At 39.2% G+C, this 18,573-nt stretch overlaps 1 protein-coding gene across 1 annotated transcript; it reads right to left on the reverse strand.

Moving 5' to 3' along the window:
- Window positions 1-453: 453 nt before the first annotated feature.
- arrdc1a (arrestin domain containing 1a) lies at window positions 454-15,335 on the reverse strand. The gene is made up of 8 exons (XM_054611268.1): window positions 15,159-15,335; window positions 12,780-12,890; window positions 12,264-12,314; window positions 6,798-6,952; window positions 5,192-5,374; window positions 4,432-4,608; window positions 3,108-3,645; window positions 454-1,486 (listed from the first exon to the last, which is right to left on the reverse strand). Exons 1-8 carry the CDS (start codon window positions 15,274-15,276, stop codon window positions 1,449-1,451), a joined length of 1,371 nt encoding a protein of 456 aa, XP_054467243.1. The 5' UTR covers window positions 15,277-15,335; the 3' UTR covers window positions 454-1,448.
- Between the last annotated feature and the right edge of the window lie 3,238 nt (window positions 15,336-18,573).

An 18,573-nucleotide genomic window follows, 5' to 3' on the forward strand; every position in this document is an offset into this window, starting at 1 on the left:
AACTACTTCCTTCCTGTGCCAATATACATGGCCAAAGTTGATTCTAATAACACTCATTGTACTAAACCCATCTGTGATATTACAGGCTGGTTCTGAAGAGCTTCCAGCAGCTACAACGAGACACTGACAGCACTCGAGGCCTGTGTCTGTTCTCAATGTGTCAGATGAAAAAAGTCCTTTTGTACATCACAAACTGGGCCTTTTTGCCACATTCCTTGCAAAACAGAACCACTACTATTACAAACAAGTATGTTAATGTACAGACATGTTACTAATCAATTTCAATAAGTTAAGTTACATCCCTTTAAAAACCCAAGGGTCAACTTAAATAGCATCAGAAAGAAGACTTGTGTGTTAATGAAACAACCCAGAGTCAGATATAAAACTCATTGTTTGACAAATGTGATTTGAACAGATTTATTGAATTCCAGACAGCAGTTGGAAACACGCAAAACAATAAATAAATAAAACGTTGTCTCTCTGCATGTTTGACGGATTTAACTTGATCAAGAAATACCAGAACTCTATAATTAAAATACATTTGTGAACTAGATCAAGAATTACCCCCAAAAACCTCAAATCAGAGTGATTAAAAGAAACGAGACAGAGGGGATGTCTGGTATATACACAACATACATTCAGTAAGGGAAGAAGATTACACAAGCATCATTCTCTAAGCAGACAACAGTCACTACCACACAGTTCAAGGACATGGAGCTAACAAAGGATCAAACATGGATCATGCATTATATCTTTACAAAGCTATATGTAGAAATATCTGTATTGTTCATTATCACCGTAAAATTAAAACCTCCCAATCAAAGCCATGTAAAAAAAGGGCTTTCCAAATATTCCAGAAGAATGGAGAGTATTTCCCCTGTTTAGAATAATAAATATTCTGCTTCACTTCTTACTTGGTTTCTGAAAAAAAGTATATAAGACTTAAGACTTAGACTTCAGATGAGATAGGCTTGTCTTACACAAGCTTTCATACATACAACTTTCAAACTTGACATCACAGATGCCATCCAAGTGATTACTAAATAACCCACAACTAAAAGCATGAGTCCTGTTACTGTTCAAAGAACAGCTAATTCCATTCTGCATAGTCCCCTTGTATTTCCTTTCACTCAAAGTGCTAAAAGTAAACCTAAAATGAACAGAGTTAATTGGCTGAGGCAGGTTTGAAGGAGATTAGGAGATTTAGATAGGTGAAGGGATTGTTCACCGGGCAGCAGATGTTCATTTCAATTCAAAATGCTGATTCTCTTACATTTAGACTTAAACCTAAAATAACCTCATCATACCAGGTTACATTGACCTTCCTGTCTTGCAATCATTTTGTCCGAGTAAATTACAACCTGTTAAAATGGCATGACAGCGTTTTGTTGGACATCAGAGAGAAGTGATGGTCCTCCTGGTGGAAGGTCACTGGTTCTTCATCCACTTCATGTGTTGAAGCTCTCATCATAAGAAGGAGGAGCTTCTGTAACACACAGTCACCATGAGCTGGTTATTATACAAACAATTGTTACATATTACACTCTCCACATGTGAGGAGGTACACCAGATGACCCTATGAGCCTAATGAGTGGCGACTTGTACACAGCTGTGACTGATAATGTTATAGGTGTGTCTTTATACCAGGACCTACCTCTGAGCTTTACTTTCTTGTCTTTAACCGACGGTCACTTCTAGCATGTTTTAAGGAGAACATTAACTGGAATTATTAAATGGTTTTCCCCCCACAAAACTAAATTGGCTTTTTTTCCAGCACTGAGTGATGTAAATGTTAGTTTTAGAATAGATTTTAAGATTGTTTTACTGCACTAAAATCACTAAATGGTCGCGCCCGGTTAGGGTTAGGGTCAGCATTGTGGTCAACTATTAACCCGTCTGGACTACCATCCCCAGAGAGTTACAGCAGAGTTACAGCAGAGTAAGGATTAGCATAGGGGAAAAGAAATGAGTGCCTGATGAAGCCCATCTCACTGAAATGTTGCATGTAACTTTTAAATGAATAACACTAGGCTGATTTTATTCATGTCAGGATTCGTTAGAATTAAAAGAGGCGTCTACCAAATGATTAGTGAGTAACATTGTGGGAAATATAGGAAGTTTTTGAGCTTAACCCATTTTAGGGACTAAAAGTTCTTAACTATTGTTGGGAGTACCCCATCTTTAGGGAAGGGCAATGCTTAAGTAGTCTACTGCAGCTGTGAGAAAGTAATGGATTACAAATAAATCAATAATGATGAAACATTAGATAAATGGCAAATAGTAAAATTTAGCATTATGGGAGTTAGCAGTAAAACCGTTATGCCAAAGTTAAAGAGGAAGACTATAGATTGTGTCATTTCAGTGTGCAGATATAGAAAGGTGCATCGTTGGCAGTTTTTCTTTTTTTAATGTGCTGCATATATGTATTGTAGTGCTTTTATCCAAAGCACCTAACAATGTGCCTCTCATTGGCCCAATCATTCGTTTAGATATCATAATATCATTGAATCTTTCACAGCAAAGCTGGCACACATTCCTAAGAACTGCAGCGCCAGAAAAAGATACAAAGGCCCTCTTATAAGGTTAGCCCCAAAAAATCTAATGGAATCCAGCACAATCTGACTTAAGTTCTACCTTCACCTTTGCAGTATGTTGACAGGTGTGTCTATTGTTTTGTCAACCCCATTGGCTGGACATTTTAAGATTGAATTCATGGCCGAGCTGTTGTAGAGGATTGTATAAACTGTACAGGTTTTAATGTAGAAATTGGCCACTGAGTGTATGTCTGTGATATAATGCCTGGGAAGACCATACTGATGCATAAACAATCACTCTGTGTTCCGTATTACTTGTCATTTAACAGTAAATGTAGAACTTGTCTGGTAGGAACAATGATTCATTTCTTTTCCGACGTTTTAATTTGTTTTGGGCTTTCATGTTTTTCTGAACTGAAGCTACGACAAAGCTGTTTAGCACTGTGTGCCTTAAAGATGATGAATAAGTGTTAAAATCAGTCCTAAGTTACAGCCTTGTTCTTCCCTATGAACAACCTTATCCAGTCTACACTGAGCAGCCTGGGCGGTGCAGAGTGACAGCTGACCACTGACCTTGTGGATAAGCTGAGGCGCCGTAGTCTGGAGGCAGGATGAGCGGTGTTGGCATGGAGCTAGCACTGTTCTCAGTGGGGTAAGGTGCTGTGGCTCCTGTGGACCCACTGAGCATAGGCTCACCAGGTACGGTGCTGGGCCCATTGTGCTGCTGGTTCTGGGAGAAAAAGAGGCCGGGAGCATAGCTGAAAGCGTTTGGTGACACCAGCTGAGATTGGCGCTTGTTGGGGAAGCCGTCGTTCATCGGAGTCCCGCCCTCTGCTCCAGGGTGGTACTCAGCTGGAGGAGCGCTGGGGGAATTGTGGGAGGACATCCTGGAGCGAAGGTTGGGACGGGGAGCAGGTTTTGGGCCAGTACGAGGGGGCAGAGACGGGGAGCTGGTGGAGGTGTTGGGGGTGGAGGCAGATGCTAGTGTATCTTCAGCTGCAGCAGAGGACGGAGGAGCTGCTCTTTTGGAAGAGTGCAGTTTTTCATCTAGCGAGACGTTCCCGATGTGGATGGGTAATGTCACCATGACTTCTGGAGACTTTAGACTGACCTGATAATCACAGGAAAAGAGAAAGTTAGATTTACTGGAGGAATACAGAATGAATACAGTATGTATATGTGTTAAAGCAGCGAATCTAGATAGCACATCTAACAAATATTGTATTGACTTGATACTTGTTCTATTTTCTATATATTCTATAGATTGATTTCAAACCTAAGCCATTCTCAGGCATGGCATCATTGGTGGTTTCTTCTATCTGCTTTCTTTTTCTGGGTGAGGGTTTCCATTGGGACTTTTTTGAAAAAAGGGATTCTGGCACTTATTCAGCCATGAAACCGACATGTAGAATTTCCAACACATTTACAAAAGGAGGTGCATAAACAAAAGGTCTATGATCCTAATCAATAAATTAAAAAAAATAAAAAATAAATTAAAAAAGTGATCTAAAAATGTTTGACTATACAGAAACACGACTTAAATGGAGAAAAAGAGAGACTTATGCACACCAAATTAAGTTAAGAATATAGCAAAAATAAAATATAACACTGAATAAATTGATCATGGTAAAACAGTAAAATAAAAAGAATATAAACTCCCAGAGTATTTTCTCTGAGTGTCTAATAATGACACATATGGGTTCATATTGTAGTTTTTTGAAAGCCTGCTGTGTCTCATACAGTAAAGGCTGATTTGTGCCTCTGTATCAGACACTGAGGGGAATGACAAAGGTTGTTCTTTGAAGCCCTGGAATGGGAACAGGCTCAAATATGCTAAACATGACCACTTTTCAAGAAAATAGTCCTGAAAGTGTAACAAAGGATGAGCATTTCTTACTTTGACATAATATTCAATCTTTATAAGTTCACAGCCAGCCAGGGAGGACTGAGGAAGAGGAGGAATGATGATCTGCTCCTTCCACTCCACCTCCTTGCCAGCCTTTACCACACCACCCTCCACCTCTGCTATCGTCCTGACATCATGGGTGGGCTTCTTCGTCTCATAGGTAACTCTCTGAAAACACATGTGGACATGAAGATTCCTAAACTGGAGAACATGGTGACCACAGGAATACAAAGGCTGTTCATCTGAAAAACACAAGGGACATACGGGATACCAGCTGCTTTCTGAGGCCTCAATTATTCCAGTGTTTATAAATCTGTTTTCTACTAAATATTTTAATTTCAATTTATTTACTGGCTGCATATAAAACATTGGCATATAGTCACCTTATAACGTTGGTGGTAATTCTCTCTGGGTTTTATTCAATTTTAACATGGCTTATTGATCCATTGGTAATATAAAATATTGAATACTACATCTCTAATCTTGATATCTCACAGTAGCTTGTATACTTTTCACAGAACGTTGGCTTAAAGGTACACCACAAAAAAAGAGATATCAGAAGATGAAAATAAAACAGTAAGCAAATCATAAATTCAATACATTACAATTGAGTGTAAAATGTGTATAATTGCCTATAATAGGAGTTTGGATTACTACGATTTCGAGGTAGTTCTTTGAAACTGTATGTTTGGGTCCATAAGCCTGAACATAACCTGCTCCTCACAGGTTTGGTTGGAACTAAAGTGTTTACCTGCATGAGGCTGGCGGCCATGTTGCCTGTGGTCTTCCCAGACTGGTTGTGGATGTTGACCAACAACTGGATGATCTGGTTTGGTGTGTAACCCTTCTTGTCACACTGGGCCTTCAACGCCACTGTGCCTGTTTTCATCAGCATGTAGGTGAACTGCTGCTTCACTGCAGATGAACAGGGTCCCTGCACGGAGAAGGGCAGCAAAACAGCACCAGGCCTTTAAATAAGACTGACATTTATACACTTTTGCTAAAGGAAAATTCACATACGCTTTGTTGATTTCTTTGCTAGTTATATTACGAGGTAGATGACAAGAAAGATAGAGATCAGTCTCGTGTGTGGGTTAAGTACAAATAGGGAGTCAAGACATGGAGTTAAGACCAGAGGCAGTGGGAAAACAGCTAGCCTGACATCCTACATAAGCTTAAAACTACTATTTTTATGTTATTTTGCAGCAATGCTCATGTCAATGGATGATCTTTATATCAATCTGACTGTGGCAGCTGCGCAAGCACGGGAGAAAGGTGCATTTGACAGTGCATATCACAGTTGGATAAAAATGTTGAACTATGCAGATTTATAATTTCTAATCTTTCACCAGTTTAAATAACACAATTCCTAGGCAGCACATCTTAACAACTGTAGCTAATTAACATAATGGCACACATAACTTGCCAAAAGGCCAGAAAATAAAAAGCTTGGCTGTCTGGTTAATGAGCGCTCTACAAGCTGAGGTTTGTACTCATTCAAGTCAAATCAATGTATCAAGCTAATCAGCATGACAGTTATGAAAAAGAAAATGAGGTATGCCAAATCAGTAGTGAGATTTCAAAATGCCTTCTTTGCCAACAAAAAGTCCTCAAATAAACCTGTGTTTTAGGTTAACATTTGTTCAATCTATTCAAATTTGAGGACTGGTGGATGAAAAAGGGATGAAAACTAGATTCAGATTAGATAAAATGACAAAAGGACATATTAAGACACACCTGATGATTTCGATTTTATTTAAAATTGATAAATATTTATTTTAAAACAATTTATTATTTTTGTTAGATATTTTCTAGTAACTGTTGCTCTGTTTGAAATGTATTTATTTTGATATAGGGTGTATACAGACTTGTTTAGGACTCGGAACACAGAATTAAGTACTGACTTGAGACTTGTTTGTTGATCTTGACTTGCGAGTTGAGTCAGCAGGTTCTTTGCCAAGTTAGGTACCATTGTCCCCGTACAAATACCAAAATGAATGTCAGTGTATTTTATCAACACACACATATGTTGATACAATGGGATCGGTCCACCAGAAAACCTAAATCCATCCCACATTGTCAGGGCTCATCAAACGTATCTGATAACCCAGACTACTGACAGAGGCCCACAGAAGTTCTGGCAGATAAAATGTCCTTATCTAGAAATAGTTCCAACCCAAAAACTAACCGTTGAACCATGAACTGTTGTTTCACATTTCTCTGGATGTAGGGATCAAATGAACAAGAAGAAACAATGTTGGTGGTGTGTTCTTGAACTCTGAAGACCTAGATCAGTCTTTTATATCAGTCTTACAATACATAGATAGACCATATACACACATCTGATCATATCTCACCCATATGTCTGCCACTTCATTCAGGTTCAGAAGGCTTAGTAGGTAGAAAGCTTTCTCAGTGTTGTAGTCCTTGGCAAATCGCGGTGTGTCAATAAAAGCTCTCACTCTGTAAACGATCCTACCATAGTTGCCTTCAAAAGATGTCGGAGCAGATTCTGTGGGAAAGAAGTCAAATATGTATTAGCATGTGTATTATGTACCACATATAGCAAATGGAGACTAAAGCCCTATTTGCATGGGACAAGTATTACCTAGAGACCTCTCATAATTTGTAATAATTGCTGTGGTCGTTTGGGATTTTTATCACATAATCAGAATCTGCCATGTCGGTAAATTGTAAAGTAAAAATGATACAGCAAATGACCTGTCATATTTTGCCAAACAAAGAGGAAGTTCTGATCAGTATCTCAGAAATCTTTGCAAAGTTTTCTCTGTGAATTTGACTGCCTCTTTCACGGTCGAGAATTATGGAGGCTGAGTTTTGTCTATCACAAAGATCTTCGATGCAAATTCAGGAGGCACACATTATCTATACACAGAATGCAGACTAGGGCTGTCATTTTTACATTTGAAGCTTATATTGAGGTTTTTGAATATGAAAAATATGTCTTATTGTGGTTATATAAATGTAATTTATGGTACTGTTAGATTGCTTATCAACCACCCTGTTAATACAGGTGGGTGTGGGAGGTTAAACAGTTTTTGAAAGGCGAGGGAGAAGAGTATGCAATGTTGTATATATATGTAATATTATATTTTTAATATCAACAGATATACACAGAGCCATGACGTCATACCCGGGGGATAATGTCATTAAATTTGAGTTAAGGATGGACTACACTACACCGACGTGGGAACAGAATACTGTTATATCAATGAGAATTACTGCACATGTGTACAACATGACAATGCTATACAGGCGGAACAACAACAAAAATGTCCAGACTCCCATATAACCATACCCTTTCAAAACCTGACAAATTACCAGTTATTATCTTGACTCTTCATGTAAACATGAAAAAAAAAAATAAAAAATTGTGAGCAAGGCGGTTACAGCACATGCCGTCTAACCGCAACATCCATGGTTCAATTCCAGCCTTGCAACCATTGTTTCATGACGCCCCCCTTTCTCTCCCCCCATTTCCAGTTTCTGTATCCACACTGTCAAATAAAAGGCAAACAAATAATCTTTAAAAAAAACATGAAGCTAGAGAGTGTCCTGATACACCTGCAGGGACTCTAGCGGTGAAAGCACACACACAAATCAGATGGAAGACAAGTTTAGATTGACAGCAGTAGAAAAACCTGTTAGGCTGCTTTTGGGTTTTTGTGGTGTAACTTGTCACACTAAGGGGAGGGCTTTACCTGGAAAAATAAACTCCAGCAGATAAGTGGCCTAACAAAGTCTAAACACACACATTTAACCATGGCAACCATGTGTAGACAGCAAGGGAGGGACAAGGTGTACTATTATCCAAGAATCATGATGTTTATCAATGATCATGATGAGCCAAAAAATGCCTAACAAAATAAAAAATAAAATTTGATGTTTGTGGCGAGAAACTCAAAGTGTACGCATTTGTTCAAATGTCTTAAAGGAAGTTACTTAGACATCACAAGGTACACATCTTATTACCAAAAGACACAAATGTTTCTCATGATCCCACTTAGCTGTGTCATTATCTTTAACCAATTATTAAAAATAATATAATAATATTTCATAACTAAATATCTCAGTATCTTAGGATAACCAACTCCTGTTTCACTACAATCAAAACGATCCGACTGTTTTAGAGTCAAGCATTTCCTGATGTCAACAGGGAGTGCTCTCACAGATTGCAGTGACATAAGTAAGTGGAACAAACAGTTGCTGACTTTACACTGTGGACATCAGGTGACAGGTAGGGGTTGGCAGATGGACATCTTAAGGAGAAAGGTTGGCATAAGGGACACACCCCTTACTTCTTTTACTTAAATGCTACTTCAGATCATTTCAATAACTTATCCTATTTTGTGTCTCTAAAATAATAAAGGTCATCCAGGAAAAAAATCTGGAACAACTTTCTAAAGACACAGACAATATCACTGTAAAAATTCTCCCAATGGACTTTAACAATTTTCAGCTTTGTTGAATATCAAATAGAGGGATAAAGAACACATTACAATATGAGAAAATGAAGTAGAACACCTCATTATTCAACAACACATTATTTTTGATTTATGATATTTCTCTCCAGTTCACATATGACATTGCATTCACCGAAGCAATGTTATCCCCTCTAGTTGACTCTATGGGTGTTACTCTACTCCAATCACAAGCAAGCCTTTGCCCAATGAAAATCTGCATAAGCCAAACCGGCCAATCAGGTCATGTCTATGTGAATAAATGTGGACTCCACAGAACATAGATAGACAGACAGACAGACAGACAGACAGACAGATAGATAGATAGATAGATAGATAGATAGATAGATAGATAGATAGATAGATAGATAGATAGATAGATAGATAGATATTTTTTTATTTTCGTGTCATGCACAAAAACGTGCCCAACCCTCATGGGTTTACAAGACACCATACAGTACAGCTGCAGTGGATCCACATCTCATCAGGTCACATTTGATTACAAGATGACATGTTGCTTCACCGCTCCATCTTAAACAAAACATTCTGCCTTCTCTCCCAGGCCTGGCAAATAAAAACTGCTACAAAGAAGGTTCCTTTCCTAAAACACAACTCAAGTTTTTCATAATCATCCAGCCAAAAGAAATCAACATAAATGGAAGTCATTTTACTGAAGAGGACATCCCTTATGTCCTCGTAAACAGGACAGTAAAACAAAAAGTGCACCTCATTTTAAATTTCCCCGAGCTCATACAACAAACAGATTCTGTCCTCCTCTGGACTGGAATGAAACCTCTAGGGCTAATGGTAATGTTCCTGAGCGTAACTGTGCACATAGGGATCTTTGTCTTTTGTTTAAATTATACTTAACATAAAGTTCTGAATTATAGTTGTTTTTTATGAGACAATAAGTTCGTAACTTTGGGTTACACCATATGTCAACTGACCATTTTTCTTTATGCATAAGAAACAGTTTGGTCCTAATATCCTGAATATTACAAAGTAACCTATTCTGAAAAATGAAAGACAGGTCAATCATATAAAACAGAGATTTCAAACCCTTAGCCCATGGATGGCCATGCAAAATGTCCCAATGAAATATCTTTTTTGTAAGTCTCTGATCTGACATGTTCACAAATCTATTCCAAAGTCGAAGCATTTGACATTTATGTCGGATCTTTGGTGATTCCCAACCCATGTCCCCAGTAATGGCCAAAACTGATGTTGATTTTTTAACTCCCAAGAATGATCCAATCGCTCTGTGGTGCACAGTGTTGCAACTTGTGTGCTCACCAAAACCCCAAACACCGGAAACATAGTCAGACACAGGACATACACATGAGTTATATAGTTGTGTATATGTATGAAATCCTAAATTACCACAGTGTTTGACTTTGTTCAGTACAGATCCTAGTGCTCTTCCCGCTGACTGAGCTAGAACATTGACAGCTTCTTTAAATGTCATGTGCTCATCGAGAGTAATGCCAAGGTATTTATACTGTTCAGAGTAAGATAGTACTGTTGAACCAAAGCTAAAAACAACTGAACTTCTCTGTAATGATTTGTGTCTAAAATGTACTATTCGTGTTTTGTCTTAGTTTACCACTAGCCTCCATTTCCAGCACCACTCCACAACAATGTTCAGCATAATCTGCAGATCTTTTTCCTGTTCAGCAAGTAAAACTACATCATCAGCATATAATAATATGCCCACTGTCTGATCATCTGCTTTGCGTCCTCTAACACAGTTTAACGTGTAGTGGTAACTCAACTGTGTGTTAACAGAATGGATGGACAGGACACTGAGACTGGTTAATTCCTCCAGTTCTACAGCGTTCTTGCTCTGTTTATGGGGGCGCCAAGAAGGTGAATCTACCCTCCCAGAACGAGGGAGATCACCTCCCAGCAGAGATCCAGGACCTGTTACAGAAAAAGGCTGTGTCTTTTGTCCCCATTCACGTCCCCCATGGCTGCATCCTAAACTGGCATTGCCCGCAAGACGTTCTGTTTGTAAACCATCAAGTTCCTGGAACTGGTTCAGTCGACCTATTGCTTGCTGCTCCTTGGTGACTGTAGCAGGACTACCCTCAGACCAAATCCCTCCTTTTGTACCCAAGAACTTGAGGAGTCCTTTCAGGCTGAAGGTATACAACAGGATGCTTTTTGTCTTCTACCCCATGTGGGGGACAGGGAGGCAGTTACATCTGCTGTACTCAGTTTGTGTCTTCTACCCCATGTGGGGGACAGGGAGGCAGTTACATCTGCTGTACTCAGTTTGTGCGTTGGCATGTTGTGCTGAATTTACGGCCCACATCTGCCAAGCTAAACAGCTGTTTGTGTGCTTTGGGGATGGCATCCAAAAAACGCCCGGTGGGATGGCTTTGTGGGTGCGTCTCCTGCTTAGGGACAGTGAATCAAGCTGTAAACACAACTCTGACGTAACATCAGTTGATAAGTTGATGTGGCGACCATGTAGCAAACAATGGGAGGCTGTGTCTCAGTAGTAGAGCAGGTCGTCCTTCAATCTGAAAATAGGCGGTCTGCTTCCCGGCTTCTCCAGTCCCTTAGGCTGTTCCTGTCTGATTTGCAGGTGGCACCTTGCATGGTAGCCCCTGTCATCTGGGTGTGAATAGGTGAATGACCCAGTGCTTGTGGGGCTGTAGGACTAGAAAGGCGCTATACAATTCCATTTACCATCTACATCCAGCAGACACAGATTAACATAGGCATTCATTAGGAGCACTTTCTCCTTTTAGTTCCATTTTGTTCTTCACCAACTCCTGAGAAAAAATGGTCTCCTTAGATGCAAAATGCTCCATTATGTTCCCCTGCTAGTATCTAACTGTGTCCGTCTGCAGCTTGATGCAGAACAGGTAGTGTACAGTGGGTTTATCGGAGCTTTTTCACTGAATACCGCTAACTGCTGCTGTGGCCTCTTGAACCAAAACAATGAGCTAAAAAGGGCTAAAAGTTCTGTGCAGCTGAGATTAACTGCAGAGTAGGGATAATTGTCATTTAAAATAAGTGACCTACCATTACACATGGTCATTGGATCCATTGTTTTATTGATGAGAGCAGTTATTAAGTGTTGCAATAAAATACTCAAGTTCAAAGTACCGCCACGGCATAACAAGTTTGGCCTGTTTGAATTAGTTCAATATTTCACACAACACTCATAAACCCCAGTGAATGACGGAATAAGAGCCCCATCCTCACTGCAGCTGAACCACAACAGAAGTAGAGTAAATATAGACATGCCCGGACATGTCTGTCAAAAACATACACAAACATAGGAAAGAATGTGCAGCAACAAGTGTTCATCCCATCACTCCACGCTCCTACCTGGTATGAGAAACTTGAAGGGAAAAGTGTGTTGTCCCTGTTTCAGGGTTCCTGTACGAGACAAAGAGAGCACAGAAACATCCGTCAGTTGAAGCAGTAACAATCATCCTGCTGTTTCCCACCAGGCACATATGCCTGTGGGCTGCATGCAGTATACACAGTGGAAAATGGGGACCTTCACTACTACAGTCCTTACACTTCAATTATTTTCCCCACACTATCTTTTTCACCTTTACATTGTGGAATATAAAACGATTGTTTAATTGTTAAATATTTGAGTGTGTGGATAGTTTTCCCCCTGTGTATTGTGACATTTCCTTTGGCAAACAAACTCACAAGCAAGTATTTAAGGCCATCTGAGCGATCCAATCTGTGACTGGACACAGATTAGACTGCCTCTATATGAACTGTTATGATGTGGTAAACTGCACCTATCCAATACTAACAGCAGGAAAACTCTTTGATGGATAGATGGGTCAGTTTGGTAGCAAACATTTCAATCGTTTGGCAGCGTACCTTTATCTGCCACGGACACGGTACTGTTGAAGTATTGCTCCTCCAGGGTCCAGGCAGTGTCATTTGCCTTACTGTTGATACCACAGAAACCGTTGCAGTTCACTTTGATGGCTGCAAAGAAGAATACAAGGATTGAGTGTTACCCACAGAGCCATTTCTACAGCACAGAAATACATATCAGCTGCACCATTAAAGACACTTCTCATAAGAAAACGATGTCATAAGGCCAAACATGAAGTTGTTGAGTGGCTCAATACGAAATACACTTCCAGTCCCAGAGAACATTGCTGTATGAAGCTTCCAATCATCTTTGAGCCCCACTAGTGCTGGTCTTAGGGGAGGAGGAAGAACTAATTGCATAAATCCAGCAACTTGACTAAATTCACCTTTGGGTTTTGGATCCGTTTTAGTGCTGATTGCAGCAACTAAACACCGCAATGTGATCATGACTCAAAACATATCACTGCAGAGTTTTGGCCAAAAGGTGTACTTTACTTTGATCCACTATGTATTTTAATGTTATTATGTCTACTTTTCCCCTTGAAACTATGTAAAAAGAGCGTTGTTCATCCACAGTGCCTACAGTGTCGTCTCTGCCATATCGGCAAGATGATTAGTAAAAGTTGCTCTTCGAAGACCATTCATGAAGTTTTACTTGACGATATTTTGTGTAATGCACATACACGATTAAAACATATTGATAAGTATAAGTATAAGTCCAAAAATAGATGCCATGTTTTTAACAGGAAAGGGACACACACAAGCCGTTTTCACTAAATTGGAGGAACTCTGTTATCTAAAATGTCATTGTACTGTTTGGTGGGTGAAGCATGAAGATATCCCTTCATTGGAAACAAACCCTGAATAAACTGACCCAGAACAACAACAGTATATGTTCACAATACACACATTTATTAAAAGGGAGCTCTATTCAGTCTAAAAACAATATTGAAAGGAATGCTGAAACAGTAACCTTTAGTAACCTTTATCATATCCATTGTATCCGAGGTGAACAGCGATGACTGAATCATATTTGATTTTTACTGCATTGTCAATATTTGCCCCGTAATGTCTCAGGGCCCAACCCAATTTATAATCCGTCAGTGATTGAGTTGCATGAGGAGTGAGTTTGTTTCCTCTGTGACGCGACAGTCAGACCAGCTCTACCAGAAGAAGAATGTAACCTGGCTGGAGGAGCCGAAGGTATTCAAACCGAAACTCCTAAACACATAAAAGCTGCTCTTAGCATGTCAACAAATAACAAAGAGAGAGACGGAACACTGGACTTAATAATTAGGGCAAAATGGGCTCCAGCACATCCACAGTAACATGTTAAAAAAGACTAGGTGGAAACCTGGTAAATGAGTACCATGTGTGGAGTGCTATAGATTTGAAATGAGTGATCATTTGATCATTGAGTTGAACCAGCAGACCCGACTGGCACAAACATGCAACCCAAAAGAGCATCACACTATAGAAAAGCACAACAACAGTAAGCTTACAAAGACACTGTAAACAACGCTTACAAAGAGCTGTGGTAGGCTCATATAAAGATCACATGCCACATAGAGGAATATGCAGTATATCCCGAAGTTTTTAGAACTAAGGGGAGTTAACATATTATATTACATTTGAACTTTTATAAATGTTTTTTAGGTGAATAAATAGTAGTCAAATTATTTCCACAAAATGTTTAAATTCCTGACAGTGTATATGTATCTTTTTGTTCTTAAAAAAAAACCCTTAAGGTTAAGTATTTTGTTTTGGGCTGTGAAATTCATCCAACATTTATACCAAAACAACCATTTAAAAACACTTTGGATTATTTGAAAGGCATAATGTCCCCAAGGACATGACAGTTTTTTTCTAAGATGAAAGGTGAAAGCTTTCAGACTAACAGTTTACAAAAGCATTTAAAAAAAAATCTAATTAAAAAAAGTAATTGGTAGTTTATTTTTGATGTGATTATATTTCTTTAAAACTCCCAGTCTCTAGTATCATGAGGATCGGATAAATACCAACCCATTAGTCACTACGGTCCCATTGGAATCTCTCACTGCGACCCATGATCATTCTATAAGAGTATTACACTAACGTTATAGTGTAGTAATGCTGTAGGAAAAATGACCTACAATGCCATAAACAGTCCGCTTTTCACCCATCACTGCTGCAGACACAGACCACCAAACGCGTCCATATCAACATGAATGTGATTTTCAAATAAGACAAGCTATTTCCACAAGAAAAGTAAGAGTCCAGGAGGCCTACGTTACACCCCATCTCGGTGGAAACCATTTACTTCCTTGTTTAGCGACGGCGGCGTTTTCCCACCAGGTGAGCAAAGGTGCTCCTAAGAGCGGTGTTAGCGGCCGGTCTCACCTTTACTCTGCAGCGGCTGGCCCAGTTTGAACGACACGGTTCCGGTGATGGACTCCCCCGGAGTGTACACCACTTTGTTTTTGTCCAACGTGATCTCAAACTCCTGAACTTTCCCCATGCTTTTCCCCCGACCGCAGCAAAAGTGACTGAAGAACACCTGAGCTCACAAACAACATGCGCATTTACCCCCCCCCCCTCCTCCCCTCTCTCTGTCCCCGCCCCTTTTTAGCGTGACGTCATTGAGGTGTCCGAGAGGGGGTGTTGATGATTGAGGTAATCTGTATTGTTATGAAAATGTCCTTGGAGCCAAATCTTTTCAGTTGAAATACAGAGAGTTTGCATCAGTAATGAGGTATTTTCCCACAGGTTGAACTGAGGTGATGCAATGTGAAACATGGAAAACCACAATTCTGGCCTTAAGCACTGGTTATGCCCCTTCCAGTCAGGGGCGCCGAAAAGGGGGGTAAAGGAGACGGATTCTAGGGGCCCATGATGGAGGGGGCCCAGAGAGGCCCCTAATGATGATGAAATTATAATACAGAAAAAATAATGACACTAAGTTATTAACTAACATATAATCACACATGTTTTATTTTCCATGTCCTGGTAACAATTCCTTTATTTGTTTTGGAAGCATCAACCCCTGCAGGGCCCCCCCTTCCCCTTCCCCCTTTTTGCCGCTGTGTTGGGGGCCCTGTAAAGATTCTTTTCATGGGGCCCAAAATCCCTAGCGGCGCCCCTGCTTCCAGTTCTGTGTTTGGAATTAGATCAGACACATTCACTTTACAATCTTGAATAACATTTACCCATGTAACACAATCCTTTTCAAATTGGTTGACTTATATGTTAAATGCACCTTTTGTGGAGCTTATCCAGAAACTGTTCTGAATTAGTTTTGTCACAGCACCTTCTCATTTGTGTTTTGAAGAGACAGAGAAGTTTGTTTAGAACAACACAGGGGCATTCTGTAATCACAAATGTAATAATAAGCCCTTGAGTTACATGACAAACCTTAAACCTGCTGTTGACAAATTTCACATAATGAATTGTTTTAAGAATTGCGCATGTATACATTTACCCTTTTGACAAACAACCCTGAAAATGGATCGATCTGAAACTAGACTATTGAGCACGGGCAGATAGTTCTCAGACCATAGATGGTATATGAGAATTTTCATTTAAATTAAATAAAATAAAATTCAATTAATTTAAATTTATTTGTATAGCTTACTATCACAATATAATATCACAAATTTGAAAGAACAAAAATAGAAAAATGATAACTACAAATAATAACAGCAACAGTGGATATAATAGAATAATAATGTAAAATAAATGTGTCTAATACTAATAATAATAGTAGTAGCAGTGGATGTCAAGCAGGGCCACGGCAGCAAGCACAACCAGGTCCAGGTCGAACCACGATCCATCAAACCTGTGAGGGGAGAAAACATGAATATATACAGATGGAGAGGAAGAGGAGGAGAGAGGAGCTCAGTGTATCACTGGAAGTCCCCTGGTAGTCTGGGGTTATAGCATAACTAGCAGGGATGTGAATAACCAGAGGCCCAATTAATATTACCTTTCTTTAGCTGCAATTATGCAGTTTGTCAACACCTGCTTTCTCTAATAAGATAAGGTTTTCACTCAGTTTATCTCTCTTCAGTCATTTAAGATATATACCAAAATAGTTTGGTCTGTCAATCACAAACACTGAACAACACTGTCATAAAATCTTGTCATTATTGTTGGATCAGGCGCCTTACAAACTACAGTCTAGGGTTCAATCCGGCTGACTTTTAACTCAGCACCCTCTAGTGAACTGAAGAGGCAATTGTTACCAAAAGGTTTTATTTAAATTTGCAATTAGGGATGTAACCATATGGAATTTTGATATCAGGATTATTGTCAGAGGAAACATCAAGGTTTGATGGTATTCACGATTATTAACCAGAATAGGATGGTGCCTGGCCATCTGGCTTTGTAGGTGAGGAGAAGGACTTAAAATGAATTTCTGGATTTTACATAGAGACAGTGCAGAGAAGCTAATACAGGAGTAATATGATTTATTTTCTAGGTTGTTATCAGTACATGTGCTGCAGCATTCTGGATCAGAGCAGCCTGATAATTAAGAACAATCTGGTATAAAAGTAACACATGCATGGACACATTGTTCTGCATTGTTTGAGCCAGTGTTGGATTTTTGCAACATTACGTAGATGAGAAAAAGACAGTCCTTATATTTGTTTTATCTGGGAGTTAAAACAATATTGGTGCCTAAAAGAGAAAAACATAGGCTGTTTCTGTTTTCATCAACACACTTGGATCCTGAAGGAGAAACGGAGAACTTGCCCTGTGCTCCAGCTTTAACCTGCAGAAGGAAACTCACAGAATTCACAGATTCTTCAAGTGGACATTCTCTGAATCCTCCCAGCTGTGATGTTTTTGTATAATTGTAATGTAATATTTAATAACTTGAATGTTGCTAGTGTACAAGAAATGTCTCATATACCCATTCAATAAATAGCTTCTAATGCACAGTCTGTCAAAGAGCTATACAATGACCTTTCTGTATTATTTGTATTATTGTATATTGTACGTTGTTCCTGGTATTTTGTCCTGGTTGTCTTTGGTCTCTTCATGCAGGAAAAAACTCCTCCTGTTCTATTGTTAGGGAAGAGCTAGCTAACTTGCCTATTCCACCAACGCTTTAATGTTACACTGGTTACAGAAAATGAGAATTTAGCTTTTCTACTCTGTGACTGGTGTGTGGGGATGAAGCATTAGGTTGCAACATTTTCCTTATTAACTCTGGCTCTCTACACTTTTTAAAGTGTTTTTTAAAAAGTATTTCTAAAATCAACCTTAAAAAATAAGTAAAAATTCTCCCTTCAGTCAATTAAAGTATTGTCAGTCATCTGTAAAGCACGTTGAATGGCAATAAACTATATGAATGGTTTAATACAAATATTTGATTGATTGATTGATCGTCACAGATCGTGGACGTTGAGCAGCATTCTTCCAAAAGATTCCCCCTCAATGTTTTTTTTTACCTCTGGCTCTCTACACTGGTGTGTGATGGATCTTATGCTGTTTGATGATGGGATATTATTTGACCTACACAGGCATTTCAGTCTGTGTGTGAGGCTGTGTGGTTTAATGAGTACACATCCTGCCATCATAAGATTAACAACGACACATACAGAGTTCTAATTAAAAACAAATTCTCATCTTTTTTCGATTCGTTCCATGATTAGTTTGTTTATCTTTTTTGATGATCAGAAATCCACTGTCATTGTCATTTGGATGCTACAACGCTATGCATTATGGGTTGCTCCCTTTAAGCAAAGCCTTACATGAAAGAGTCACGATTCAGGAGCTTTACCATGTTATATGTCTGAAGGACAAAAACAAC

The sequence above is a fragment of the Anoplopoma fimbria genome, chromosome 13 (assembly GCF_027596085.1).
Source record: "Anoplopoma fimbria isolate UVic2021 breed Golden Eagle Sablefish chromosome 13, Afim_UVic_2022, whole genome shotgun sequence".
Taxonomy (NCBI): domain Eukaryota; kingdom Metazoa; phylum Chordata; class Actinopteri; order Perciformes; family Anoplopomatidae; genus Anoplopoma; species Anoplopoma fimbria.